The 25,048-nt window shown below is 38.4% G+C and overlaps 2 protein-coding genes across 3 annotated transcripts in view; one reads left to right on the top strand and one right to left on the bottom strand.

Moving 5' to 3' along the window:
* The window catches only part of NLGN1 (neuroligin 1), a gene marked incomplete at its 3' end in the record, with an annotated part of 2,013,512 nt that overhangs the window by 560,341 nt on the left and 1,428,123 nt on the right, over positions 1 to 25,048 (bottom strand). The gene's annotated exons all lie outside the window — the stretch shown is intronic.
* On the top strand, positions 3,565 to 11,865 carry LOC308516861 (small ubiquitin-related modifier 1-like; the record flags this gene model as incomplete). The annotated part of the gene is made up of 2 exons (XM_081087974.1): positions 3,565 to 3,587; positions 11,550 to 11,865. 2 exons carry the CDS (start codon positions 3,565 to 3,567, stop codon positions 11,863 to 11,865), a joined length of 339 nt encoding a protein of 112 aa, XP_080944100.1.

The following is a 25,048-nucleotide window of genomic DNA, read 5'->3' as shown; positions in this document are numbered from 1 at the left end:
TGTGTTTGAATGCAAACAAAAATCTATGCATACCCATGCTGTGTCAACATACTGATTGTCAAAAATATTTTTACAAGGCTCAGCCTCTATCAAGCTAAAATAGCTCATAAAGTATTCTAAATGCAACAAAATAAGCATATATATATATATATATATATATATATATATATATATACATATATATATATATATATATATATATATATATATATATATATATGTATATGTATATTTTGTACAGTGGACCATTTCTCTGAAATGCCAGTAATTCACTCAAAATCATATAACAGACAGTAGCTAAGATTGTTCTCCCTCAAAGTACACCATGCCTATATATAGAACATATAAATAGCTACAAAGTTTTACAAGAATCTAAGGGTTTCCAGGCCACCAGGAGCACTATACAGTTATTCATGATACAAAAGAAGGTAATAAGCAAGTATTTTGAATTTCTAAGAAGAACCTGTGAATTACTTTGGGATATTGATTTCATCATGGAAACCACATTAATGTGAGATGTTTCTTGAATAAATTATATTGAATAGTGGTCTTAGCATTGATAAAGAGAACTCTAATAGTCATCATACCTACCTACCTACCTACCTCTCCCTCACTTTCTTTATAGATAGATAGATATAGATATACTAGAGGCCCAGTGCACAAATTCGTGCACAGGTGGGGTCCGGCTGCCCGGCACCAATCTGGGTGGATTGAGGCTAGGCCTGTTGGGAGGAGGAGATGGTGGGAGGTTGTCTGGCCAGACTGTCCTTATTGGGGCTCAATCAGGGCCGGGGCCTGCTGTGAGGAGGGGCTGTGGGCAATTGGCTGGTGGGCCCTGCCCCCGATTGGGGTTGGGGGGCTGATTGGGGGCTGTCCCTGCCCCCAAAAGGGGTGGGGGTGCCAACTGTGGGCCAGTGGCCTGGGGGAGGGGCTGCAGGAGGTTGGCCAGACAGCCCCACTCCCTATTGGGGTGGGGGGCGATCAGGGTGGTGGGGGCCCATAGGAGGCAGGGCCAGCTTGGGATAGGGGCTGAGCAGGTTGGCCAGCCAAACCCACCCCCTATTGGGGTGGGGGGGTAATGAGGGGTGGGGCCGGGCAGGGTAAGGGCCTCCAGAACTATTGTAGTGGGGCAGGCCAAAAAGGGGGCAGGGGAGCTGTAGTTGGGGCATTTGGCTGGCTGGGCCCACCCTTGATCGGTGTGGGAGAGTCTGATCAGGGGCAGCCAGCTCGGGGGAGGGGCTGTGGGAGTTTGGCCAGCTGGACCCACCCCCTGATCATGCAGGTTTGCTGGCCACAGTGGGCATCATAGCAACCGGTTGTTCTGGTTGTTCTGGCATCCTTGTCACTGGCTTTTTATATATATAGATGGATCACTCTTTCTTTATATCTATATGTATAAATGTATATATATAATCTCTACATATAAATCTATTTTATATATGTATTCATATATAATCTTTATTTATATATAATCCCTATTTATATATAATCTACACTAATAAAAGAGAAAGATGCAAATTGACTGTACCTCTGTGACGCCCACCAGCCAATCAGGAGTGAGTATGCAATTTAACCTGATAAAGATGGTGGTGGCCCCACCCCCCACCCGCTTGGGGCCTCTGGGCAGCACGCATGCAGGAGTGGAGTGGCAGAGTGGGGCAGGACTCCTTCTATGAGGGGGAGGGCAGGTGGGGGAGGGAGCTACAGGAGTGACGCTCCAGCGGGAGTGAAGACAAAGGCAGTGGCCAGAGTGAAGGCCTGGGTCTCAGGTGCTGGAGGAAAACCTGGGTCCTGGGTACCGACAGCCAAGGGAAGGAAGGCCTACCGCATGAATCTTCATGCAATGGGCTTCTAGTCTTCATATATAATCTCTATTTATGTGATCTCTCTTTTTATACATATAAAATCTCTATTTTATATAAATAATCTCTAATTTATATGCATTATCTCTCTATATATAAAATCTCTATAGAGATTTATATATATTTTAATCTTACAGAGGTCAGAGGTTATCACAACACACTACGTATCAGTTATTTACCTAATCATTCATCTAACACATATTCTGTCTGACATTTCCAGGACTTAGTTAGTTGCTGGAATTATAAAGACAAATAAAGGGGAATAAATGTAGAAATAGTAAATTAAACTACAAGTTGGTCATTGTATACATGGAAGTATATTTTATATGTTAGAAGTCATAAAAGCAGAAAAATCCCTATGTATCAGAGAAGGCACCCCAGAGAAAAATAAGATTAAAAGTAATTATTAAAGAGTGAGTTTAGCCTGAAGATCAAGGAGGGTAGATATTTCTGAACAAAGGAGTAGTATAGTGTTAAGGAGTACCTAATAAAAATTCATAACCCCTTTTGTTTTCAATCAATCACTTAACCAAGTGACATTTCAAAGCAACTCTTAATGTCTCACAATAGGAAATCAAATCTACTATTAAATACATAATCTTCATATTCAGATAGGTATTAATGTGTCCAAATATTCTAACCTAAGACAGCATTAGCTATTCTTATTCAAAATGGTCATTTAAAATGGAAGCTAAGAAAACAAATTTTAAAACGGATGTGTTTCACAGAATTGGTTCTCATATGGCTTACAGATTTAAAGCAGTGTTTCTCCAAGTGGAACCCCTGGGCCAGCAGTACCAGTGGCTGGAACTTTAAGAAATACAGATTATGAGGCCCCTCCCTGAATCAGGTGCTATGGGGATGCAGGCTAGCACTCTGTGTTTTAACAAGCCCTCAGACCATTCTGATATACTTTAGTTTAAGAATCATTGATTTAGCATTCATTTCAGCATTAACATGTTCATTTCTTGTAGGAGTCTCTTGGCTATATTCAGAGAGAAAGAAAACTCAACTCTACAATAACCTGACTTGATCATTTCTACTTTGAATCAGTCTGAATTTTGTTGCACATGAATACATAATTGACTAGGTTCGTTTAGTTTAGATTATTTTCTCTGACACTGACTGATGATAATGGGGACCAAAAGGTACATTTGGGACAAATGAAAGAAATGATTTTTTTACAAGTATGTGTATAAGTATTTTTTCCTATTAAAACGCACATGTAGATTAGATAAATTTAATTAAAATAACATTATAATACCTAACACTGTCACAGCACTTATGTCAAACAATGTTCCAAAATCCTTTGCATACTAGTAGATTAAGTCACCCAATCCTCCTTTGAAACATGAGTTTATTGTCTCAAGCAATTGAAGCAGGGTATCATCAAATGACTTGTCTATAGCAGCAATGAGAGCTGGGAACTGATATAACTAGGGTATAAAGGCCTACTTACTCTAAAGACCCTTTCTATAAGTAGGCTTTCATTAGAGTCCTCTCCACATGTAGATTTGAATTACAGTTTTCTCCATGAGTAGGTTTAAACTATCTTATTAGTAGGCTAGAGAAGAGGTCTGAAGAGATTGATAACAACCGAGACATTCTCATGAAAAATTAGAGATGAGATAGCTACTTTAATGTGTTGCAGGTAAAGAGATCAAACACAACCTTATGGGGGTGGGGGTGGGGGATATGTACGATGGAGATGTCAGGAAAAGTAAGGTATTTAAAAAACAAACAAACAAACAAACAAACAAACAAGGGAAGTGGAGCAGAAAGGGAGATGTGATTTGAATAAGATTCTTGTGTTGAGGCATGGAGGAAAGGTCCAAAGAAACAGTTCATTTATCGTTAGAGAATACCCAAGAGAGGAAGGGAGATACTCAGGAATGAACTTTGTCTACTTTATGATTAAACTTTGGCCGGTCTTTCTTTCCTACATTTTCCCTCCTGCATATGAATGATTGCTGTATTAATTTCCTATCACTGCTGTAACAAGGGACCACAAACTGAGCACAAAACGCTCTGGCCTGTGTACTCAGTGGTTAGAGCATCAGCCTGTGCACCTAAGGGTCAGAGGGTTTGATTCCAGTCAAGGGCAAGTACCTGGGTTGCAGGTTTGATCAGGCCCCGGGTCAAGGAGGATCAGGGAGCCAATCAATTGATGTGTCTCTCTCCCATAGATGTTTCTTTCTCTCCCGCACCCCACCACTCCCTTCCAATCTCTCTAAAGATCAATGGAGGAAATATCCTCAGGAGGAATAAGAAAAACAACAACACACAAACACAAAAACAGTGCAAATGTCTTATCTCATGGTTCTAGAGGTCAGAGTCAAAAATGGGGTTTTACTGGTCTAAAAAAATAAAAATTATAAATGAGGTGGCCACAAGGCTGTGTTTCTTCTGCGGGGTAATGGAAAAATGCAGTTCCTTGATTTTTCTAGATTCTACTTGCTGCCTACATTTCTTGGGTCATGGCCTCCCACTGACCTTTCAAAATCAGCAGTGTGGCATCTTCAAATTCATTCCCTCTTTCTCTCTTCCTCCCACCCTCCTCTCTCTCTCCTCTGCTTCTATCATCACATTTCATTTTCTGGCTCTTTGCCTTCTTCCTTCTCCTATAAGAACCCTGTGGTTATAATTAGGCCCATCCAGAATATATATTAATCCAGAATAATCTCCTCAACTCAAAATCTTTAACTTAATCACATTTACAAAGTCCTGTTTGCCATGTAAGTTAACATATTCAAAGAGTACAGGGATTTGGGGAGGCAGTATATTCCTTTACTAGAATCATAGCTTCTAATAGCTTCTCAAATAATTCCTGATTTAAGCACAAAACTACCAGAGGGGATAGGCTTAAAATATGTCATTTTGTAAGACTGCACCATGGTTTAGGAACTATTAGTCAAGTTTATGCAAAGTATTTCTCTTTTATTTACTAAACCCGCATGTTGCTCTTATAACATAACTAGAGGCCCGGTGCACAAAAATTTGTGCATGGAGTGAGGGGGAGGGTGTCCCTCAGCCCGGCCTGTGCCCTCTTGCAGTCTGGGACCCCTCGGGGGATGACCACCTGCTGGTTTAGGCCTGCTCCCTGGGGGATTGGGCCTAAGTTGGCAATCAGACATCCCTCTGGCAGCCTGGGAGCACTTGGGGGATGTCCATTTGCCAGTGGAGAGCAGGCCTAAGCTGCAGTCAGACATCATTAGCGCTGCGAAAGAGGCAGGAGAGGCTCCCACCACCACCACTATACTGGCAGCCATCAGCCTGGCTTGTGGCTGAGTAGAGCTCCCCCTGTGGGAGCACACTGACCACCAGGGGGCAGCTCCTACATTGAGCGTCTGTCCCCTGGTGATCAGTGTGTGTCATAGTGACCAGTCATTCCCAGTCTTTCTGCTGTTAGGGTCAGTTTGCATATTACCCTTTTATTATATAGCAGTGATGGTGAACCTTTTGAGCTCGGCGTATCAGCATTTTGAAAAACCCTAACTTAACTCTGGTGCTGTGTCACATATATAAATTTTTTGATATTTGCAACCATAGTAAAACAAAGACTTATATTTTTGATATTTATTTTATATATTTAAATGCCATTTAACAAAGAAAAATCAACCAAAAAAATGAGTTTGCGTGTCACCTCTGACACGTGTGTCATAGGTTCACCATCACTGTTATATAGGATAGAGGTCTGGTGCATGGGTGGGGGCAGGCTGGTTTGCCCTTCAGGGTGGGGGGTCCTCACTGGGGTGCCTGGCCAGTCTGGGTGAAGGGCTGAGGGCCGTTTTCAGGCTGGCCAAGCCTCCCCAGCAACAGAAGCTCTCTGCCTCTCGTTTTTTCTTTTTTTTTTCTGGGATTTATTTACCTTCTATAATTGAAACTTTGTAGCGTAGAGTTGACCTCAGAGCCGAGCAGGGCTTGGCTTCTTCCATCTCCAGGGGCAACCCAAGGCTCCAGCTCTGATGCCACAGCCAGTTGAAAGCAGGTATCTGGGGTTTATTTACTGTCTATAATTGAAACTTTGTTGCCTGAGTGGAGCTCAGAGCTGACCAGGGCGGGTGGGAGGGAAAGCCTCCTGCACTCCAGCTCTGTGGCCACAGCAGGCTGAAAGCAGGTATCTGGGGTTTATTTATCTTCTATAATTGAAACTTTGTTGCTTTGAGTGTAGCTTAGAGCAGGCTGTGGCAGGCGGGGAACCGTGGCTTCCTCCATCACTGGACCAAGCAAGCCTCCTGCTTGTTCCAGCTCCATGGCTGCCTGACACCATCTTTGTTGGCAATTAATTTGCATATCTTGCTGATTAGCCAATGGGAGGCGTAGTGAAGGTATGGTCAATTACCATGTTTGTCTATTATTAGGTAAGATAACTGATTACTATGTCTGACAAATTATTTATAAAAATGAAGAGAAATCTAAGTGTTTAATGGGGGTAGGGGTGTTTTTTTTAAAAGGTATTTTCCAAGGCAGCAGGGCAGAAAGAGTTACAACTCTATGAACGCAGAAAAATATATTTACAATTATTTTAAACATGCAGACATAAAAATCATTAGTATGAAATGCACATATTCAAGTAAGCCAGTTCTTGATGAAAACGGGCTTTATAAAAATTGTCTTTCATAACATCAAAACAGAATGTTGTCTTTTCAAAACAGTTTCCAGATGAATAGCATATCATAATGTATATTTGCTAGCACATAAATAACTGCCTGAATACAAAAAGATGGCATGCATAGATAAAATTTGGAGATATGTGATACAAACAAAGCAGATATTTTATGATTCACTGCTACATCTAATTTTGTATATATATATATATATATATATATATATATATATATATATATAATCTTCCCAATACAACATCTGAATATTAAAATGGTAATTCCCATATACTAGTAATACTAGTATTTGGAACCTGATATTAGATATTAGATCACTGGTACAGATTGAGTGAGCATATGAACAACTTATATCATTGGCTAAAAATCAGAAAAGATAATTCAACTATTGAAACTAAAGTAGAAATACAAAGGCCAACTCAATTGTTGTATATCATTTGATTACCTGTTTAAACAACAAGTAGGAAGGGTAGAAAGTACTTTGAGTGAAAACTAAACAAATTTTAAAAACTTACATGCATGTAACACAATATGGTGTGGTGTGAAGAAAAAATTACATGACATTAACAAAGAAAGCAGAAAATTAAAAAAATTGATGGTTAAGGTATTCAAAACTAAAGAACAAAGCAGTTAAATTGTCAGATATTAATGGACAGTGTTAAGAAATACAAGCAAATACAAAAAATGAAGTCATTAAGAATAAAAAAGCTATCTTCAAAAGTTGAAACAGAACGTAAACATTGACTAGATTGGATGGGACTAGATTAAATAATAAAAATATGTATTAAATTGTCAATGACGTGAAGTTTAATCCAGAGAACTAAAAAACAAAACACTGGTGTTGGAAAACATGGCTCAAAATGAAAGGCAAAATGATGTGGACGGGTTTTCTCTGCTAGACACTCTATCCTATCAAAGTACTAATTATGCATACTTATTTCTTCAGAAAAGGTCATTATTTTAGCTCTGCACATTTACATGGCACTGTATCCTATTTACCACCTAGTCAAAAGCCACAAACTTTCTTGGACTTTTTATAAATTTCATAAAACTAATTTATATAATGTTGGGTCACAAAATTTGCACTAAAACAATAAAAAACAGGTTAGTAAGAAAATATATACATTTAAAAAATAGAATTCAGCCCTGCTTTAAAATTACCTTAATTAATTTTCAGTTGGTTAATGCCACAGTATCTTCCTAATATTGTACAAAAAAGCAAGTGGGCAAAATTTGAACAGGAGATTTAGAACTCTATTTGGTGTTCTATTTCCAAAGTTATATATATATATATATATATACACACACACACATATATATATATTCCCATATATATAATTGTATATGTAAACTCCAGGGTTATATTTCAATTTTTAAATATAACCTCTATAAATATACTAGAGGCCCAATGCATGAAATTCGTGCAAGGGGCTCGGCCTTTGCAGCCCCAGCTTCGTTTGGAAGGTTGTCTGGAAGGTCATTTGGCTGTCCAGTCTAATTAGCATATTATGCTTTTATCTACACTAATAAAAGACAAACATGCAAATCGACCATACCTTCACTACACCTTAAGCCATGCCCACCAGCCAATCAGAGCGACTATATGCAAATTCACCCAACCAAGATGGCAGCTGACAGCCACGGCGCTGGAGCAAGCAGGAGGCTTGGTTGCCCCAATGATGGAAGAAGCCAAGCTTCCCGTGGATGGCTCTGAGCTCCACTCAAAGCAACAAAGCTTCAATTATAGAAGGTAAATAAACCCCAGATACCTGCTTTCAGCCAGCCGTGGCCATGGAGCTGGAGCGAGCAGGAGGCTTCCCTCCTGCCTGACCTGGCCAGCTCTGAGCTCCACTCAAAGTAACAAAGTTTCAATTATAGAAGGTAAATAAATCCCAGAATTAAAAAAAAAAAGGAGAGGCTGGGAGCTTCCATCACCGGGGGGCTTGGCCAGCCTGAAAATGGTCCTCAGCCCCTCACTTAGATGGACCAGGTACCCCAGTGGGGACCCCCACCCTAAAGGGGATGTGGCCAGCCTGAAAACAGCAATCAGCCCCTCACCCAGGCTGGCCAGGCACCCCAGTGGAGACCCCCACCCAGAAGGGGGTATGACTAGCTGCAAACAACCATCAGCCCCTCAGTCAGGATGGTCAGGCATCCCAGTGGAGACCCCCACCATGAAGGGGGTGTGACCAACCTGAAAACACCCATCAGCCCCTCACCCAGGCTGGCCAGGCACTCCAGCGAGACCCCCACCTTGACCCGGGACACCCGACACCCTTCAGGGCAAACCAGCAGCCCCACCATGCACCAGGCCACTATCCTATATAATAAAAGGGTAATATGCAAACTGACCCTAACAGCTGAAAGACTGGGAATGACTGGTCACTATGACACACACTGACCACCAAGGGGCAGAAACTCAATGCAGGAGCTGCCCCTTGGTGGTCAGTGCACTCCCACAGGAGGAGCTCTGCTCAGCCACAAGCCAGGCTGATGTCTGCCAGTACAGTGGTGGTGATGGGAGCCTCTCCTGCCTCCTCAGCAGCGCTAAGGATGTCTGACTGCAGCTTAGGCCTGCTCCCCACTGGTAAGTGGACATCCCCCGAGGGCTGCCGGGCTGCCAGAGGGATGTCTGACTGCCAGCTTGGGCCCGATCCCCCAGGGAGCAGGCCTAAGCCAGAAGGTGGACATCCTCCAAGGGGTCCCAGACTGCAAGAGGGCATAGGCCGGGCTTAGGGACCCCCCCGAGTGCACAAACTTTTGTGCACTGGGCCTCTAGTTATTATAGATTACCAGATTTTTATAAATGATCTTTAATTTTTTTTCATAGTTAAAAATTCCTGTCATTTATGTAAGTTTAATGACTATCCAATTGAACCTAAAAAATATATCATCTTTGGGATATTTATTTTCACCATTGTTCTATTTTAGTAAGTACAAGAAAATTGCTTATTACTTTTGTCACAATATAAATTTTCAATTTTCATATTCTAATGTAATATACTGAGGCCAATGTAAAAATGCAATTAGATATTCAAATAACAGCATAAATATTTATTTTTAAATAAGATGAAAATGGTGCAAAAACTTAACTGTCATCCATTAAGATATGCTAACATGCAATGGCTAGAAATGTTTGAAACAACAAATGTGATATATAAAAAGTTATTTAGACGGCAACGTATACGGTAGTGAGTACATGTACTTGTTGAATGAAGCGGAGGCCTGTAAAACACTGGTTAACTTATAAGAAATATTTTAGCCGAGACCGGTTTGGCTCAGTGGATAGAGCGTCGGCCTGCGGACTGAGGGGTCCCGGGTTCGATTCCGGTCAAGGGCATGTACCTGGGTTGCGGGCGTATCCCCAGTGGGGGATGTGCAGGAGGCAGCTGGTCGATGTTTCTCTCTCATCGATGTTTCTAACTCTCTATCTCTCTCCCTTCCTCTCTGCAAAAAATCAATAAAATATATTTAAAAAAAAAAAAAAAAAAAAAAAAAAGAAATATTTTAAAAATATTTGTTATGTGGATTTGTCAATCATTTGAAGCACAAAATAAATTAGTGCATTTTAATGTGCCCACACTTTATGGTACTTTAAAATATAAAATATGTATGTGGGATGAGAGCTATATTATTGCAACTTATAAATCTAAAATTTATGTTCTAAATCGTGTTTTAAGATGACTAAGAACAATGATTTAATAATTTCTTTTAGGAAATCATAACTACATGCAACTGGAGGTTTAGAGGTAAAAACAAATAAATTAAATGAGGAATCATTTTTAAAATATATTATATTTGACAAGTCTGTTATTAAAGTATTGAAAATTATTCTTTCATGGGTCAAAATCAAACTTCAAAAAAAATCCATAGACTACAGTTACAGTTGTACAATTCAACACATTTGCTGATACCATATACCACATACAACTATACAGAACATAGTCTGCTGAGAAAACAGAAAGATGAATACAACTTTCATTGATCAGTGTGTTTGCACCTAGGAGGCCTGAATGCACTGAAGAAGAAGAAAGCTAAACAGAACACTAGAGAACCATAAAAATGAAGCTGTGTTACGTGTGTCACTTTTTTTTTTTTTTGGCTAATATATAATATAGATCAGTAAAGGCCCAGAAAGTTAAAAACATGTGTACCAAACATAATATGGTGAATAAATAAAGGTTAAAACAGAAATAAAATCACTCTGTTTTTTTTTTCTCAAACTACTAAAAGATATTATTGAAATATTATTAAAGGATGCCAGTGTGGACTGGTTATATTTGACAAAGGAATGAAAAAAATATAGTAGAGGACTTAAAAGCAGTTTTGGCTCCTTTGCTTGAAATTTTCTAATTAGCACCACAAACAACATCAAAAAATAAATCTGAATCTAGAGCAACAAGGTTCCTAAGTGAAAACAATTGGTATCAAGTCCTTGAAAATTCAGAAAATGGTTTCCTGCCTCCTTTCCAAACATCCGTGTCCTCAATGTCAGTTAAAACTCATTGTCTTAGTCCTTCAACTAAAGTCTTTACTCTTCTGAACTTTTCATTTCCTACAGACAATTCCAATTGCTATGTTATCATATTTACAAGTCATAGGAAACTGACTTTTATTCATGTATGCTTTTCTTATTTCTACTGAAAGGTTGAATGCTTTTGAAGGGTTAGGACTTTTCAATTTCTCAAACTTTGATAGTTCTTTACAAAATACTGAGGAATAGTAAAAGTGTGTAATGATTATATTTAAAAATTTACACTGTTTTTGAACACTGATATAGGACATTATGCATTGAGGAACAATAGTGTTTTCACTTGGAGAATGATTGAGGGTTAACAAAATGATTACTTAACTAAGTTGTACGTACACTTTGCTCGATCTAAAACTAATTTTTTAGGATCACTGGCTGTAAAGATAATTCAATCATCAAAATAGTTATTGCATCTGGACTAAACTTACTATTTGAATAGTAAAGTTAGTGGTCCAAATGACAAAACAAATTGTGGGTTGTGCTGTGGGAAAGGGATGGAATTGTAAACTCCGTAGCCAGCGACCCCAGGTGAAGCGCCGTCACCCTGTCTGACCAGGAGGTAAAACCTTCAACTGAGGACTTGGGGGATAAGAAGGAAGGAGAATACATTAAACTCAAAGTCATTGGACAGGAAAGCAGTGAGATTCACTTCAAAGTGAAAATGACAACACATCTCAAGAAACTCAAAGAATCATACTGTCAAAGACAGGGAGTTCCAATGAATTCACTCAGGTTTCTCTTTGAAGGTCAGAGAATTGCTTATAATCATACCCCAAAAGAACTGGGAATGGAGGAAGAAGTTGTGATTGAAGTTTATCAGAAACAAACAGGGGATCATTTAATGGTTTAGATATTCTTTTCATTTTATTTTCCCTCAATCCTTTTTTATTTTTAAAAATATTTATTTTGTAATGTGGTGTTAAAATGGAATTGAAAACTGACGCGCCCCTCTCCCCATCTCTTTAAAACATCTGGTAATTTGAATTCTAGTGTCCATTATTCATTATTGTTTGTTTTCATTGTGCTGATTTTTGGTGATCAAACATCCGCCTCCTTAATATCGCCCTCTCCTTTTGAAATATTACGTGTGTGCACACGGAGGCCACCTTTTTCGGGACTGTGCATTTTCAGGCTTGTGATAAATGAGGTCGACCAATGCAAGTGTTCATGATGACTTCTAATTGGCCCTGAAGTGCTAGTATGTGATTGCCTCACTCCTGGACTATGACTTTCAGTGGGAGGCGGAAGTTTTTCATAGAACTGAACTGTGGGAAAATGACCTTTCCTCAGCTTGAAGCTACTTTTTTAACAAATATATTCTATTGATTTTTTACAGAGAGGAAAGGAGAGGGATAGAGAGAAACATCGATGAGAGAGAAACATCGATCAGCTGCCTCCCTTACAACTGCTGAGGATGTGCCCGCAACCAAGGTACATGCCCTTGACCGGAATCGAACCTGGGACCCTTCAGTCCGCAGGCCGATGCTCTCTCCACTGAGCCAAACCGGTTAGGGCTTGAAGCTACTTTAAAAATCTGAAGATCTGGACCAAAGGAAGAGGAATATCAGGTTGGAGTCAAGATGACAGATGAGGTGAGAGTAAAGACTAACGCCAAAGATGGCTTCACTGAAGAGAAAGCATTTTAAGAGTAAAGAAAAATCTCGTCAGAAGATCCCAGAAAAGTTTTAATTTTCATTATCAGTTAATAAAGTTATTCATGCAGAAGTGTGTGCAACAGAACACTGCTCTTTTTTATTTTATTTGTACTTTTTGGCCTGGGATTTGGGTTTTAAATGGACATTGTCTGTACCAGCTTCATTAAAATAAACAAAATGTTTGTAAAAATCTTATTAATGTTCCATTTTATTTTTATTGTGTAGAAAGAAAAAAATGGCCGAAACAAGATTTTCTTGCATAATACTGGAAATTATTGTTTGTATATGGAACAAATAAAGTTTTTCTTCAGTATACTGCAAAAAAAAAAATGTGGCACATTCTTACATTATCAATATATCTTATATTCCTATTTCTTAATCAAATCGGAGACTTGGAGGTCTTAAAAGGGAAGCCACAGATAAGGAAATATGCGCATTTGCTTATTTATTATTTCTGAAACTCGCAATATTGGATTCTTTGCCAAACTTGTCATGGGTATACATTTTTGCTGAACTTGGACTAAATATAGAGAATCTATGTATAAATATGCAATAAATGGAGCCCTGGCTGGAGTGGCTCACTTGGTTGAAGCATTGTCCCATGTGTCAAAGGGATGTGGATGATATTTGATTCCTGGTCAGGGTGAGTGCAGGAGGCAACTAATCGATGTTTCTTTTTCACAACAATGTTTTCCTCTCTCCCTCTTTCTTCCTCTCCTCTAAAACCAATAAAGACATATCCTTAGGTGAGGACTAAAAATAATAAATAAATAAATAAGCAAACAAACGAGTTTTGTGGGTGTTTTGATTTTTTTTTCAAAAAAAGATACATTTGAGAGGCTTTATTAATCTCTCATTTCCCCAGCTGTATTGCAATATGACATATAATTAATTAATCCCTCAATTAGTTATATAGGACTAAAAAGTGGAGAAATGAAGTTAGTTTTACTCTTCTAAAGTCATTCAAATCACTTGGTTCTCTCAGAGTAGCTATCAAAATATTAGTCAGCCTCTCTGGTAAGATGCTCACTGGATATGCCCTTTGCCCACCAAATACAAATCATTTTTATCAGGCAATGTTTAGTGGTATCTCTCAGCATCTTCAAATACCACGTACATGCTACCTCTGACTCAGCTTATTCACAACAGTGGGAAAAGAGTGAGAATTATGGCTTCTTTATGGCATTTTCTCATGTGTTTAAAATGATAAATTTCATGTGTCTATTTACTTAGGACCCACATAAAGAACTTTCATATTTTATTTACCATATACTGTCTTGAAATATAGTGGTCATACAAAAAGACAAATGAGGTCATAAGAATTCCTTTCTAGACATGTAGAATCACCCTATTGTTTTTTTCCTTTTAGCCCAGAATATAACAGTATTGATCTAAAATGAATATAAAATCTCTTTAAATGTAATTATCCAAAGGGAAATGAACATGGCACTATAAATTTCATTAACAGATTTATCTCCATTATGAAGACCCTTGAGCAGAGAAATAACTTTTATTTTCCATACATTCAGCATCTATGATAGTGCCAGGCACATAATAGGTTCTCAATAAATAAAATGAAAAAATAATAATGCAGTAATGTAGGTGACTATCTATGAATATCATTTTTTTCAAAATCAGATGGCACAACTGTTTAGAATATCTCTAACAAAAAATTAACAATAAAAAATTCAAATTAAATAAATGTGGTTACATGTTTTAACTCACTTGCTTTTAAAATGTAACTATGACAATAACATCCATATTAAATAAGTTTCATATGGTGAAGAAAAATAAAACCACTAAGTAACATTTTGATATATTAGTAAAACTAGAGGCCTGATGCACAAAATTTGTGTAAGAGGAGGCCTCTTTCCCCAGCTGCTGGGACCCAGGCTTCCCTCTGACTGCTGGCAGGCACCTGGAACTGGGCTTCCCTCGCAGCCTCAGCTTCATCTGAAAGAATGGAAGGAGGTCTGGAAGAATGCCCAGTCTAATTAGCATATTATGCATTTATTATTATAGATAAGGGTAGTCAAAAGAAATAAGGACTCTAGCCCTATCTGGTTTGTCTCAGTGGATAGAGTGTAGGCACACGGACTGAAGGTCCTAGTTCGATTCCGGTCAAGGGTGTGTTACTGGGTTGCAGGCTCAATACCTGGCCCTAGTCAGGGTGTGTGTGAGAGGCAAGCAATTGATGTGTTTATCTCACATCAATGTTTCTATCTCTCTGTCTCTCCCCCTCTCTTCCACTCTCTCAAAAAAAAAAAAAAAATTAATGGCCCTAGCTGGTTTGGCTCAGTGGATAGAGCATCAGCCTGTACACTGAAGAATCCCGGGTTTGATTCCAGTCAAGGGCACATGCCTGGGTTGCGGGCTGAATCCCCAGTTAGGGGGCTTTGCAGGAGGCAGCCGGTCAATGATTCTCTCTGATCATTGATGTTTCTATCTCTCTCCTCTTCTTCCTTCCTCTCTGAAATCAATAAAAATATAAAAAAAAAATTAATGGAAAACTATCCTCCGGGGAGAATTAACAACAACAATAATAACAACAAAAGAAATAGGGACTCCAGTTCCAATCAACAACACAGTAGCTGGAACAGAGGATTATGAATATGTTTCTTAGAAAAGTGAAAAATTAAGTGAAGAAATAGACAGCTTCCCATACCTCCAAAGCCTCCTACTGCTACTGTAGCATTTCCAAGTGTACATTTTGTCTAATATGACTAAAGTACAATTGATGTATTATATACGCAACTGCATTTGGAAGGTCATGCAAAACCACTTCTATTTGAATATTTAGAGGCTTTACTACTCACTGGTTATATGTCATGAGAAACCTCAACCTCTTTGGATGGCAATGTGGAACTCTACAATGAATATCATTATGATTTCCTTAATGATCTATATTACCAGGTATAGCCTCAAATTGACTGGTCTTTTGGTTTTAGTACAAACTACTTCTCTGTGATATATGTTTATGAGATAATAAGGAGTATACAAATTCATGTTAATAGCACCTAACTTAATTATAATTTTTGTCTTTGAAAAAAAAATATCAGAACATACAAGAGAAAAATTATTCTTGTATTTTTGTAGGAATTTTTGTCTTTGAAAAAGGTATCATAACATACGAGAGAAGAAAAAAACAATCCTACAACATTTTGCATTTTAACTATTGATAATTGTCCTGTTTTAAACTCTCACACATTTATTGTAGAAATTGAGACTATAGGGGAAAATATAAATAAGAAAGTATGTAAAATTATCTGCATTGTCACTCCCTGATGGTATTTATCATTTTTTTTATTTCCATCCAGTCTCTCGTATACATTATATTTTACATACTTGAATCATACTGAATATATAATTTTATATCTTTATAGGCTTTACAATATATTTTAAACATGTACCAATGAATATGTTTTAATGGAAATATTACATTAAGTTATATGATCAATCCTTAATAAATTAATAATTTCCACATATGGCTATTAGCTTTGTTTCCAATTTGCCCCTATTATAAAATTATTCCAATGGACATACTTATACATGAATCTACATGTGAATCCTTTCTAACTTTCTCAGAATAAATTTATAGAATAGCAGTTACATAGTCAAAGTGTATAGGTTTACTATTGAAGTGACAAATATGAAAATGGTACCTTTCATCTCTTTTCTAGGCAAACCCGTTGTGTGAATGACATAATTTATCATTAAAGACTGCAACAGAAAATCCTCTTGCAAAATCACTAATTTATTTTCATGTGCTAATGAAGAAACATAGAAAATTAACCAAAACTAGTATAATTTTCCAGTTATTATTCTGTTGTTTATTTATTTATTTTTGGTTCAAGCGGAGAAGAGAAATACAGTTTGAGAAAGGGACTTAATTTCAAGTTACATTACATAACAAAATTGCCTAGCAGCTACTTAGGGAAAACAGAGCAATTCAATATGAAACCTAAATGGAGTTAAGTGAAACCCAACCAGGTTGTAAAAAGTTAAACATAAGGGAATAAAATGTGTAGAAGTCACTCATATCAAGGAAATGCTTTGAAATATTCCCAACCAGAGAGTTGAAAATGATGCTACACTGTGTGATCCACCACCTGCAACTGCAAGCTGCATCCAGTAAGTTAACAAATATGTGTCTCCAGGTATCTATCCCTATGCAACATGTAACAAATCAATGGAATAGCCCTCATCCAACAAAATAGCTATCATCAAAGTCTGGTTGAACCTATAGAATGATATACTCTGGGATATTTCCAAACTGGTAGTACAGAAAATGACAGGGGATACATCACAGACAGGATGCAAAAAGCAATAAAGAACAAATAAAAAGAAATAAAAACCCAGAATTGGAAGAAAATACTTACAAAATGAGAATATCACATTGAACTGAAAGCAATAAAACTTTTCAGCCATGTTCCCAGAGTCTTACAAAATCGTTAGGCATGATACTGCCATCAACAGTAGCAATAACATATATAAATAACAAGAGTTGATAGGTGTATTAACTTATTTGGTTCTTACAATCACCCTTTCAGCTATGCAGCCATGAACTTCTAGGGCTGTTCTACTTAAAATACTGAAATTTACAGAAACTAAATTGCCTGGCCATGGTGACAGCTAGCAAAAAGCAGAACTAGAATTCAAACCCAGCTGTTTTAACAACAGAAATAATGCTCTTGTATGTCAATTTCCAAAACAACAAAAATATAGATACATATACTTTAAAAGTAATAAGAAAATTGGCAAAATCACTAAAATCTGTATAGTTGAGCCAAGCATTTGGAGAAAGCATGTGAATATGCATACTATTTTTTTATGGACTTCAATAAAACTGGAGATTTCTGTCAAAATGCCAAGAGGAGACCCTGTTTTAGATTCAAATTTCTGTAACTGAGATTAAAATCTTTGCACTATTCTTAAGAACAAACACAATCTTTGCTCTTTCCTGTGTACATTCATGAATCATTGACTTTCCTTCCCCAGTGTGTGAGCAGCTGCTACTCTGGTGCTCATACAAGGCTTGAACAAACCAAAAGATGCAAAAGAGGAATGAAAACAAACTATGTAATTCTACCATGAGCCCAAATAGATGGATTAAAAAAATTACAATATAATAGGAAGTGAAAAAAAATATCAGTCCCATGGACCCATGGGTCATTATATTCCAGTCAAGTGTGGATAGCTGTTATGGTAATAAGCAAATAAAAAATACACACTCTTGCATCTCCCCTGCTCTCACTACATGGGTTGAACATTGTTATGCACTCAGCCTCATCCTCGCTCTCCTCCATCCTCACATTTATTTGTTATTGTTTGGCTATACCAATTTCAGTTCATGCTAAATTTGCCCAATTAAGCTAACTAAAAGTCTTAACATACCCACTCCCTCTTCCAATGAAAGAGACTATCACACAGAAAGAAGCCACTAAGAAAAATAACCAGCAACTACATTTGCAAACAAGTACAGAAAGTCCTCAAGGTTGTAGATAAGTTTTGCAACTTAAAGCAAAAAGATCTATAAAAAAACTAATTTTATCATTGGCTAATTGATATAAATAAGAGTTAAGTCCCTAAGGCATCTGGTCATCCTATATAATAAAAGAGAAACATGCAAATTAACCATCATTCCATCACTCCGCCACTCCGCTATACCTACCAGCCAATCAGAGCAACTATGCAAATTAACCCAACAAAAATGGCGGTTAATTTGTATACATAGGTGCGGAGCGAAGACTGAAGATGACTGAAGATAGCAGCGGTCACGGAGCTGGAGAGAGCAGGAGGCTTGGGTTGCTCCCAGCGACGGAGAAAGCCAAGCTTCCCGCCGGCTCTGGACTCCCCTGAAGGAGGGAGTGAGGGCCTGGGTCACCAGGGGAGAAGCTAAGCCTCGTTGCTATGGCTGGACCAAAGGCCTGGGTCCTGGGTGCCAGAGGAAAACCAGTGTAGGCTACCAGGGGAAGGAAGGCCTATTGTGCGAATCTTTGTGAAACAGGCCACTAGTGTTATAATAAAACTAGAGGCCTGGTGCACAGAATTAGTGCACGGGTGGGGTCCCTCAGCCCAGCCTGCACCCTCTCCAATCCAGACATCCCTCTCGCAATCTGGGACCGCTGGCTCCTAACCACTCCCCTGACTGCCTGCCTGATCGCCCCTACCTGGTCTCCCCTATCGGCCTGATCGCCCCTAACTGCTTATGCCTCAGCCTCTGCCAGAAGAATGTCCGGAAGGATGTCCAGAAGATGTCTGGTCTAATTAGCATATTACCCTTTTATTAGTATAGATGACCTTGAATGAAATGATGTTATTTGAGAAACTGTTCTACTTTGTAACTTTACACATAAATGTCTCAAAATAATGAGCCATTCATTATTTTAAAAGAGTACAGAAGTTTGTTGTTTTTTTAATAAGTTCATGTAATCTGGAGGTAAAAGAGCACACATTCTGAACTTCTTTCTCTGCATGATTAGATAAATGTTTAAAGTAGAAAACTAGTCAATGTTTCTCAGTCATTCAAACCTGTCCTGCTATATCCTCTAGTCGTAATATCAGTTTCATTTCTTATGCATCTTAACCATAACACAAGATTTACCAACCTCTTTGAACTAAGTAAACAGAGTAGTTCACTTCAGATGCTTTTCAGAACAATATAGTATTTCATAATGATTATATTATAGAGGTTACTTGCAATAGTTATCCATTCTCAAGCCCTGAGAATAGAAAGATATGGTCAGTTCCCAGCTATATAATTTCATCTAGGCTTTCTTCAAACGTAGACACAATTTGCATCCTGGAAGAGTGAGATCTTATATATTTATATAGTCAGAAACTATTTATAAAAAATAATATTTTTAAATTTAAATTATTTAAATATACAGTTATGTCAGCTTGCCTAAAGAAAGACAGCAAAAGCAAATATACAAATGAATATGAACAAATAATTTCAAAATATACCTCTCTTATATGTTTAACTTGACAAAACTTTCTTTAAAAAATGAAATCAAATCAAGCTATTTGAATATCATGGAATATTCACTTTCCTCTTGAGTGCTGGTTCCTGGCAAGAACCACTTAGAGAGTTTGCAAACAGCATGAGGATGTAGTGCAACTTTTGGCTCATATTATGTACTCAAGAGGCACAAATAATTTGAATTAGCTGTGTAAGAGAAAGAGATGCAGTCAATCAAAGCTGAAGTAAACAGCAACCTGGGTATTCCATCATAAACATGGTAAAATGTTCTCCCCATACTTCCACCGCCCATTTACATTATGATGTCTTATCAATCTGGAGTCTACATTCTTTTGGGCATATATGCAGACCCCACAGCTCAGTGCAGTGTAAATTTTCAATATGCTGGGGTGGAAGGAGGGAGCACAATACATTTTGGATAAATAAAATGTGGTCTCATAAGATAAAGAAAGGTCAGGTCATTTAATTTAGGGAACACAAAATATGGTGCCAATCCTTGGTGAAGGAACAGAGAAAAAGGGAAATTGGTAGCATTTTGCTGAAACCTCAGTTTACACTTTTTGCCAAATCTGTTTGACTATTAGGACCTTATAATCAATGTTAAAATTAAATGATCATAGATAATATTAACCATTTGATGGTTAATGTTTATAATTGATTTTCTATGCTCTGTTTGTTTGTTTCTTTTTTTTGTGTGAAATACTGAATATATTTTATTCTTGGTTAATTAATTAATTAATTTTTTAAAAGAACTTGATTTATTTGGCTTTTGTATATTCATGAACACTTAAGAAAATGGAGGAATTATTGTCATGGGTTTATGAAATCTTTTATAATCAATTGAATTTTCAAAGTGCATGCATGTATTAATTTACACCGCAATTGCTAGTTAAGCTTTCCACATTTACAATGTTTGAATAAACTACTTTAACACCAAGGATAAGGAAAAACAACAATTATTCCATAACAGATAAACATGGGATGGGACTACTCAAAAATAATTTTTATATTTCTTTGTTTTTTAATGCACTGAAAGAGAACTAAAATAGCAAATATGAAAAGGACAAACATATATGTGAATTGAACAATGCAAAGCCTAACAACAAGATGTAACAATAAAAGTTTATATATGGCCTTAGCCAGTTTTGCTCAGTGGATAGAGCATTGGCCTGAAGACTGAAGGGTCCCAGGTTCTATTCCAGTCAAGGGCATATACCCAGGTTGTGGACTTGATCCCCAGTAGGGGGCATGCAGGAAGCAGCAAATCAATGATTCCCCCTCATCACTTATGTTTCTATCTCTCTCTCCCTCTCCCTTCTTCTCTGAAATCAATAGAAATATATATTTTTTTAAGAAGTTTATATATGCCAAAAATTAAGTATCCTATCTAATAAAAGAGAAACATGGTAATTGGCGTACAACCGCTACCCTTCCCAATGGCTAATCAGCGAGATATGCAAATTAACTGCCAGCCAAGATGGCGGCCGGTAGCCAGGCAGCTTGAAACTAACATGAGGCTTGCTTGCTTCAGTGACGGAGGACTCCAACGTTCCCCACCTGCCTTGCTGGCCTCTGAGCCTGCAGTTTAAGAAACATTGTAACAAATACAGAAGCTAAACAAAACCCCAGAAACCAGCTTTCAGTGAGCTGGGATCTCAGAGCGGGAGTTATACATTGTTTCGATTATAGAACCTAAACAAACCAGATACCTTCTTTCAGCAGCAGAGGCCTCAGAGCTGGAGCCTCAGAGCTAAAGCTGGCCCAGAATAAAAAAAAAAAAAGAAAAAAAAGAGCGGTTGGGAGCTTCAGTCACCCACCAGCCTGAAAACAGCCCTCAGCCCCTAACCCAGACTTCCAGGCACCCCAGTGGGGACCCCCACCCTGAAGGGGGTGTGACCAGCTGCAAACAGCCATCATCCCCTTATCCAGGCTGGCCAGGAACCCCAGTGGGGACCCCCACCCTGATCCAGGACACCCTTCAGGGAAAACCAGCCAGCCCCCACCCATGCACCAGGCCTCTATTCTATATAGTAAAAGGGTAATATGCCTCCCAGCACCGGGATCAGCATGACAGGGGGCAGCGCCCAAACCCCCTGATCGCCCTGCGGCTCTGTGTGTGACAGGGGGCGGGGCCACAACTCCCCAATTGGCCCTGCTCTGAGCTCGACCAGGGGCTGCACCTAGGGATTAGGCCTGCCCTCTGCCACCCAGGAGCAGACCTAAGCCAGCAGGTCGTTATCTCCTGTGGGGTCCCAGACTGCGAGAGGGCACAGGCCGGGCTGAGGGACCCCCTCTCCCCCCCGAGTGCACAAATTTTTGTGCACCAGGCCTCTAGTTTTATATATAAAAGAGTAAAATCATTGATAATTGACTAACAACACAAAATATGCTCTTCTTCTTTTAGATGAAATATACACAGTTTTTATATTGCCACAGAAAAATTAGAATCATGACTGGTTTTTAAGTTTCTAAGAAAACTCTTTATTAAATGTTTATTAATATTTAAATAATATTATTTTTAAATTGAGTTCAGTGTGTATCGCCTCATCCCTAACCCTCTCCCAGTACTAACTTCATGCCAATATCAATTCAGTTCTTAAATAAGGAACTTTAAGATCTAGTCCAGCCCTGGCTGGGTAGCTCAGTTAGTTAGAGAATGGTCCCAATACATCAAGGTTGTGAGTTCGATCCCCCGGTCAGGGCACATGCAAGAATCAACCAATGAACACTTAAATAAGTACAAGAACAAATTGATGTTTCTCTCTCTGCCAACATCTGATCCAGCAGTTCTGAAGCCTGGCTGCTATGTAGAATCACTTGGAGATCAAGTTAAATGGTGATGCTTAGTCCCCCACATCAGCAAATTACATCAGAATCTCTGGTGATGGGCTCAGAATCAGTATCTCTACTAATAAATGGGCAATATGATAATTAGACCAGGTCAACCAGACATCTCCTGGTCCTCCTTCCAGACAAAGCCACAGTGACGAGGGCCGAGGCAGAGGCAGTTAGGGACAATCAGGCCGGCAGAGGAGGGCAGTTAGGGGCAATTAGGCAGTCAGGCCGAGGGTGATCAAGCAGGCAGGCAGGTTAGGAGCCAGCAGTCCCAGATAGCGAGAAGAATGTCCGACTGCCAGTTTAGGCCCGATCAAACCGGCAGTCGGATATACCCCGAGGGGTCCGGATTGGAGGGGGTGCAGTCTGGACTGAGGGACCTCACCGCCCCCGCTGCAAGAATTTCATGAACAGGGCCTCTAGTTTTAAAATAGTTCCCCAGGTGAAGATAATGAGTTGAGAACAGTGATGTAGTATCAAACATTCATTTCCCAGAAGAGAAAACACACATAAAGAAACATATCGTTCCTTGAAGTAAGTGATGAAGAAGCCGTATCAGGTTGCTTACCCGGGGTTTTCTGATTCCAGATACACCGTTAAGTGTGGAACTGCCTTTACTCATTCTCACTGCGCTGTGACACTCTCAATTCTAATTATTGACTTTCATAAAGACAATATAGCATCTCCATTTCTACTTCAGTTATTATTCCTCTGAGATGTTTTGAAAACAAAACAACTCTCTCCATATTCTGTAGTAAACCTGACATATTTGTGAGAGTTCCCCAGAGAAACAGAAGCAATAAGGTATGAGTGTGTGTGTACATGTGTGTGGGTGTGTGTGTACAAGAGAGAGAGATACATGCATACATATGTGTCATATTTCTTAAAGAGACTTAAATGAAGAAGAAAGAACCAAAAACAACCTTTTATACACTAAGTACCATGAAATAATTCCCAATATAGATACTATCATTAATTTTACTCTCTTCTTCCTTTATTATCAGAAGCTTCCTAAACTATATTTGCTGGAGTCAAGACTCTGTAGCTTCTGTCTATAACAAGCCAATTTGTTTCTATCACTTTGAGCCATAGAGCATTAGATGCTGAACTTCAGAGAAGCAGGTTGATACCTAATAAAACAGCAAGTGTCAAAGGGCAATAGCCATGGCTGTTTCAAGACCCAGGCACCCACTAGCCAAGGAACATGCAGGACATTTCAGTGGTTTTCTTACAGGATTCACTCTGTATTCTTCTGGGGAACTTTGAAAACCTGCTGATACCAGACCCCACTGCCCAGAGATGTAAGGTGGGGCTCAGTACTCTTACATTTTAAAACCTCTCCAAGGGTCCGTTACATGTAGCCAGAGTGGAGAACCACTGACACAGATGGGTTTGATAAATATGAAAGTCATGAATGTGGCCAATTTCCCCATGATAACAAAATCCAAAGAACTCCGCTCACTTCCTCATACACTTTTAACTCCCCTTTCTGACATCCCATCCCTTTAGAGCAGTGGTTCTCAACCTTCCTAATGCGGCGACCCTTTAATACAGTTCCTCATGTTGTGGTGACCCCCGATTTCATTGCTCCAAATTGAACATAATTAAAGCATAGCGACTAATCACAAAAACAATATGTAATTATATATGTGTCTTCCGATGGACTTAGGCGACCCCTGTGAAAGGGTTGTTCGACCCCCAAAGGAGTCGAGACCCATGGGTTGAGAACCGCTGCTTTAGAGTTACTCAAAGGTTACTCCTATTAATTTTAAACTTATTTTAACTCTGTAAATAAATAACAAACAAACATAGAGATTTGAAGTTAGCTTAGTACTCTAATTTTCTATGAATTCTCTAACTCATAGAGTGGTTTTCATCAGAGGTGAAGTGATATTTGGGACTTTGATCCTTCTCTCATGTTTTATTTAATTTATCTTTATATTAAATTCTTCACAGTTTAGGTGCCAAACATATCATACATTGTTCCTCAGAAGTGAGAAAAATATAAGAAACATGATGACAAATTGAAAATCTTCTTCCTTTTTCTCTCAACTACCCAAATACAAAATGGCTTTATTTTTTTTTCAGTCTATGTTATTAATAATAATGAAAGCAAAAGCACACACACACACACACACACGCATGTGCTATTATTATATAGCACCTTGTACAAGACTCTTGCAAATACTTTGCATATATTAATTCATTTAATACTAATAAAAACCCAATAATAATAAAGGTAATATTTTACGTCCATTTTACATATGAGAAAAGAAAGGCATGGAGAAGCTAAGTAAGCTTCTTAAGGAGGACATTACTTTTAAGCTGTTAAATAATGAAAAACGGCAGTAATATAGTAAACATTAACAATTCTATTTTATACTAAAATAAAAATATACTTGGTAAGTACTCCATTTCTCTGATGTTAACCATGCCTAGGAGGTAATAAACACTCAATAAATGTTAGTGTGTGTTATTTTATTGTTGTTCATATTATTTATCATTATTTGATTTTTAGCCTTTGATGTGTGGCATATGGATGACTATCTTTTAAAGTGTGC

Source organism: Myotis nattereri (assembly GCF_964212035.1).
Source record: "Myotis nattereri genome assembly, chromosome: 3".
In the NCBI taxonomy this organism is placed as follows: domain Eukaryota; kingdom Metazoa; phylum Chordata; class Mammalia; order Chiroptera; family Vespertilionidae; genus Myotis; species Myotis nattereri.
Note: the sequence above shows the minus strand (reverse complement) of the source record. Positions and strands in the feature narration are given on the sequence as shown.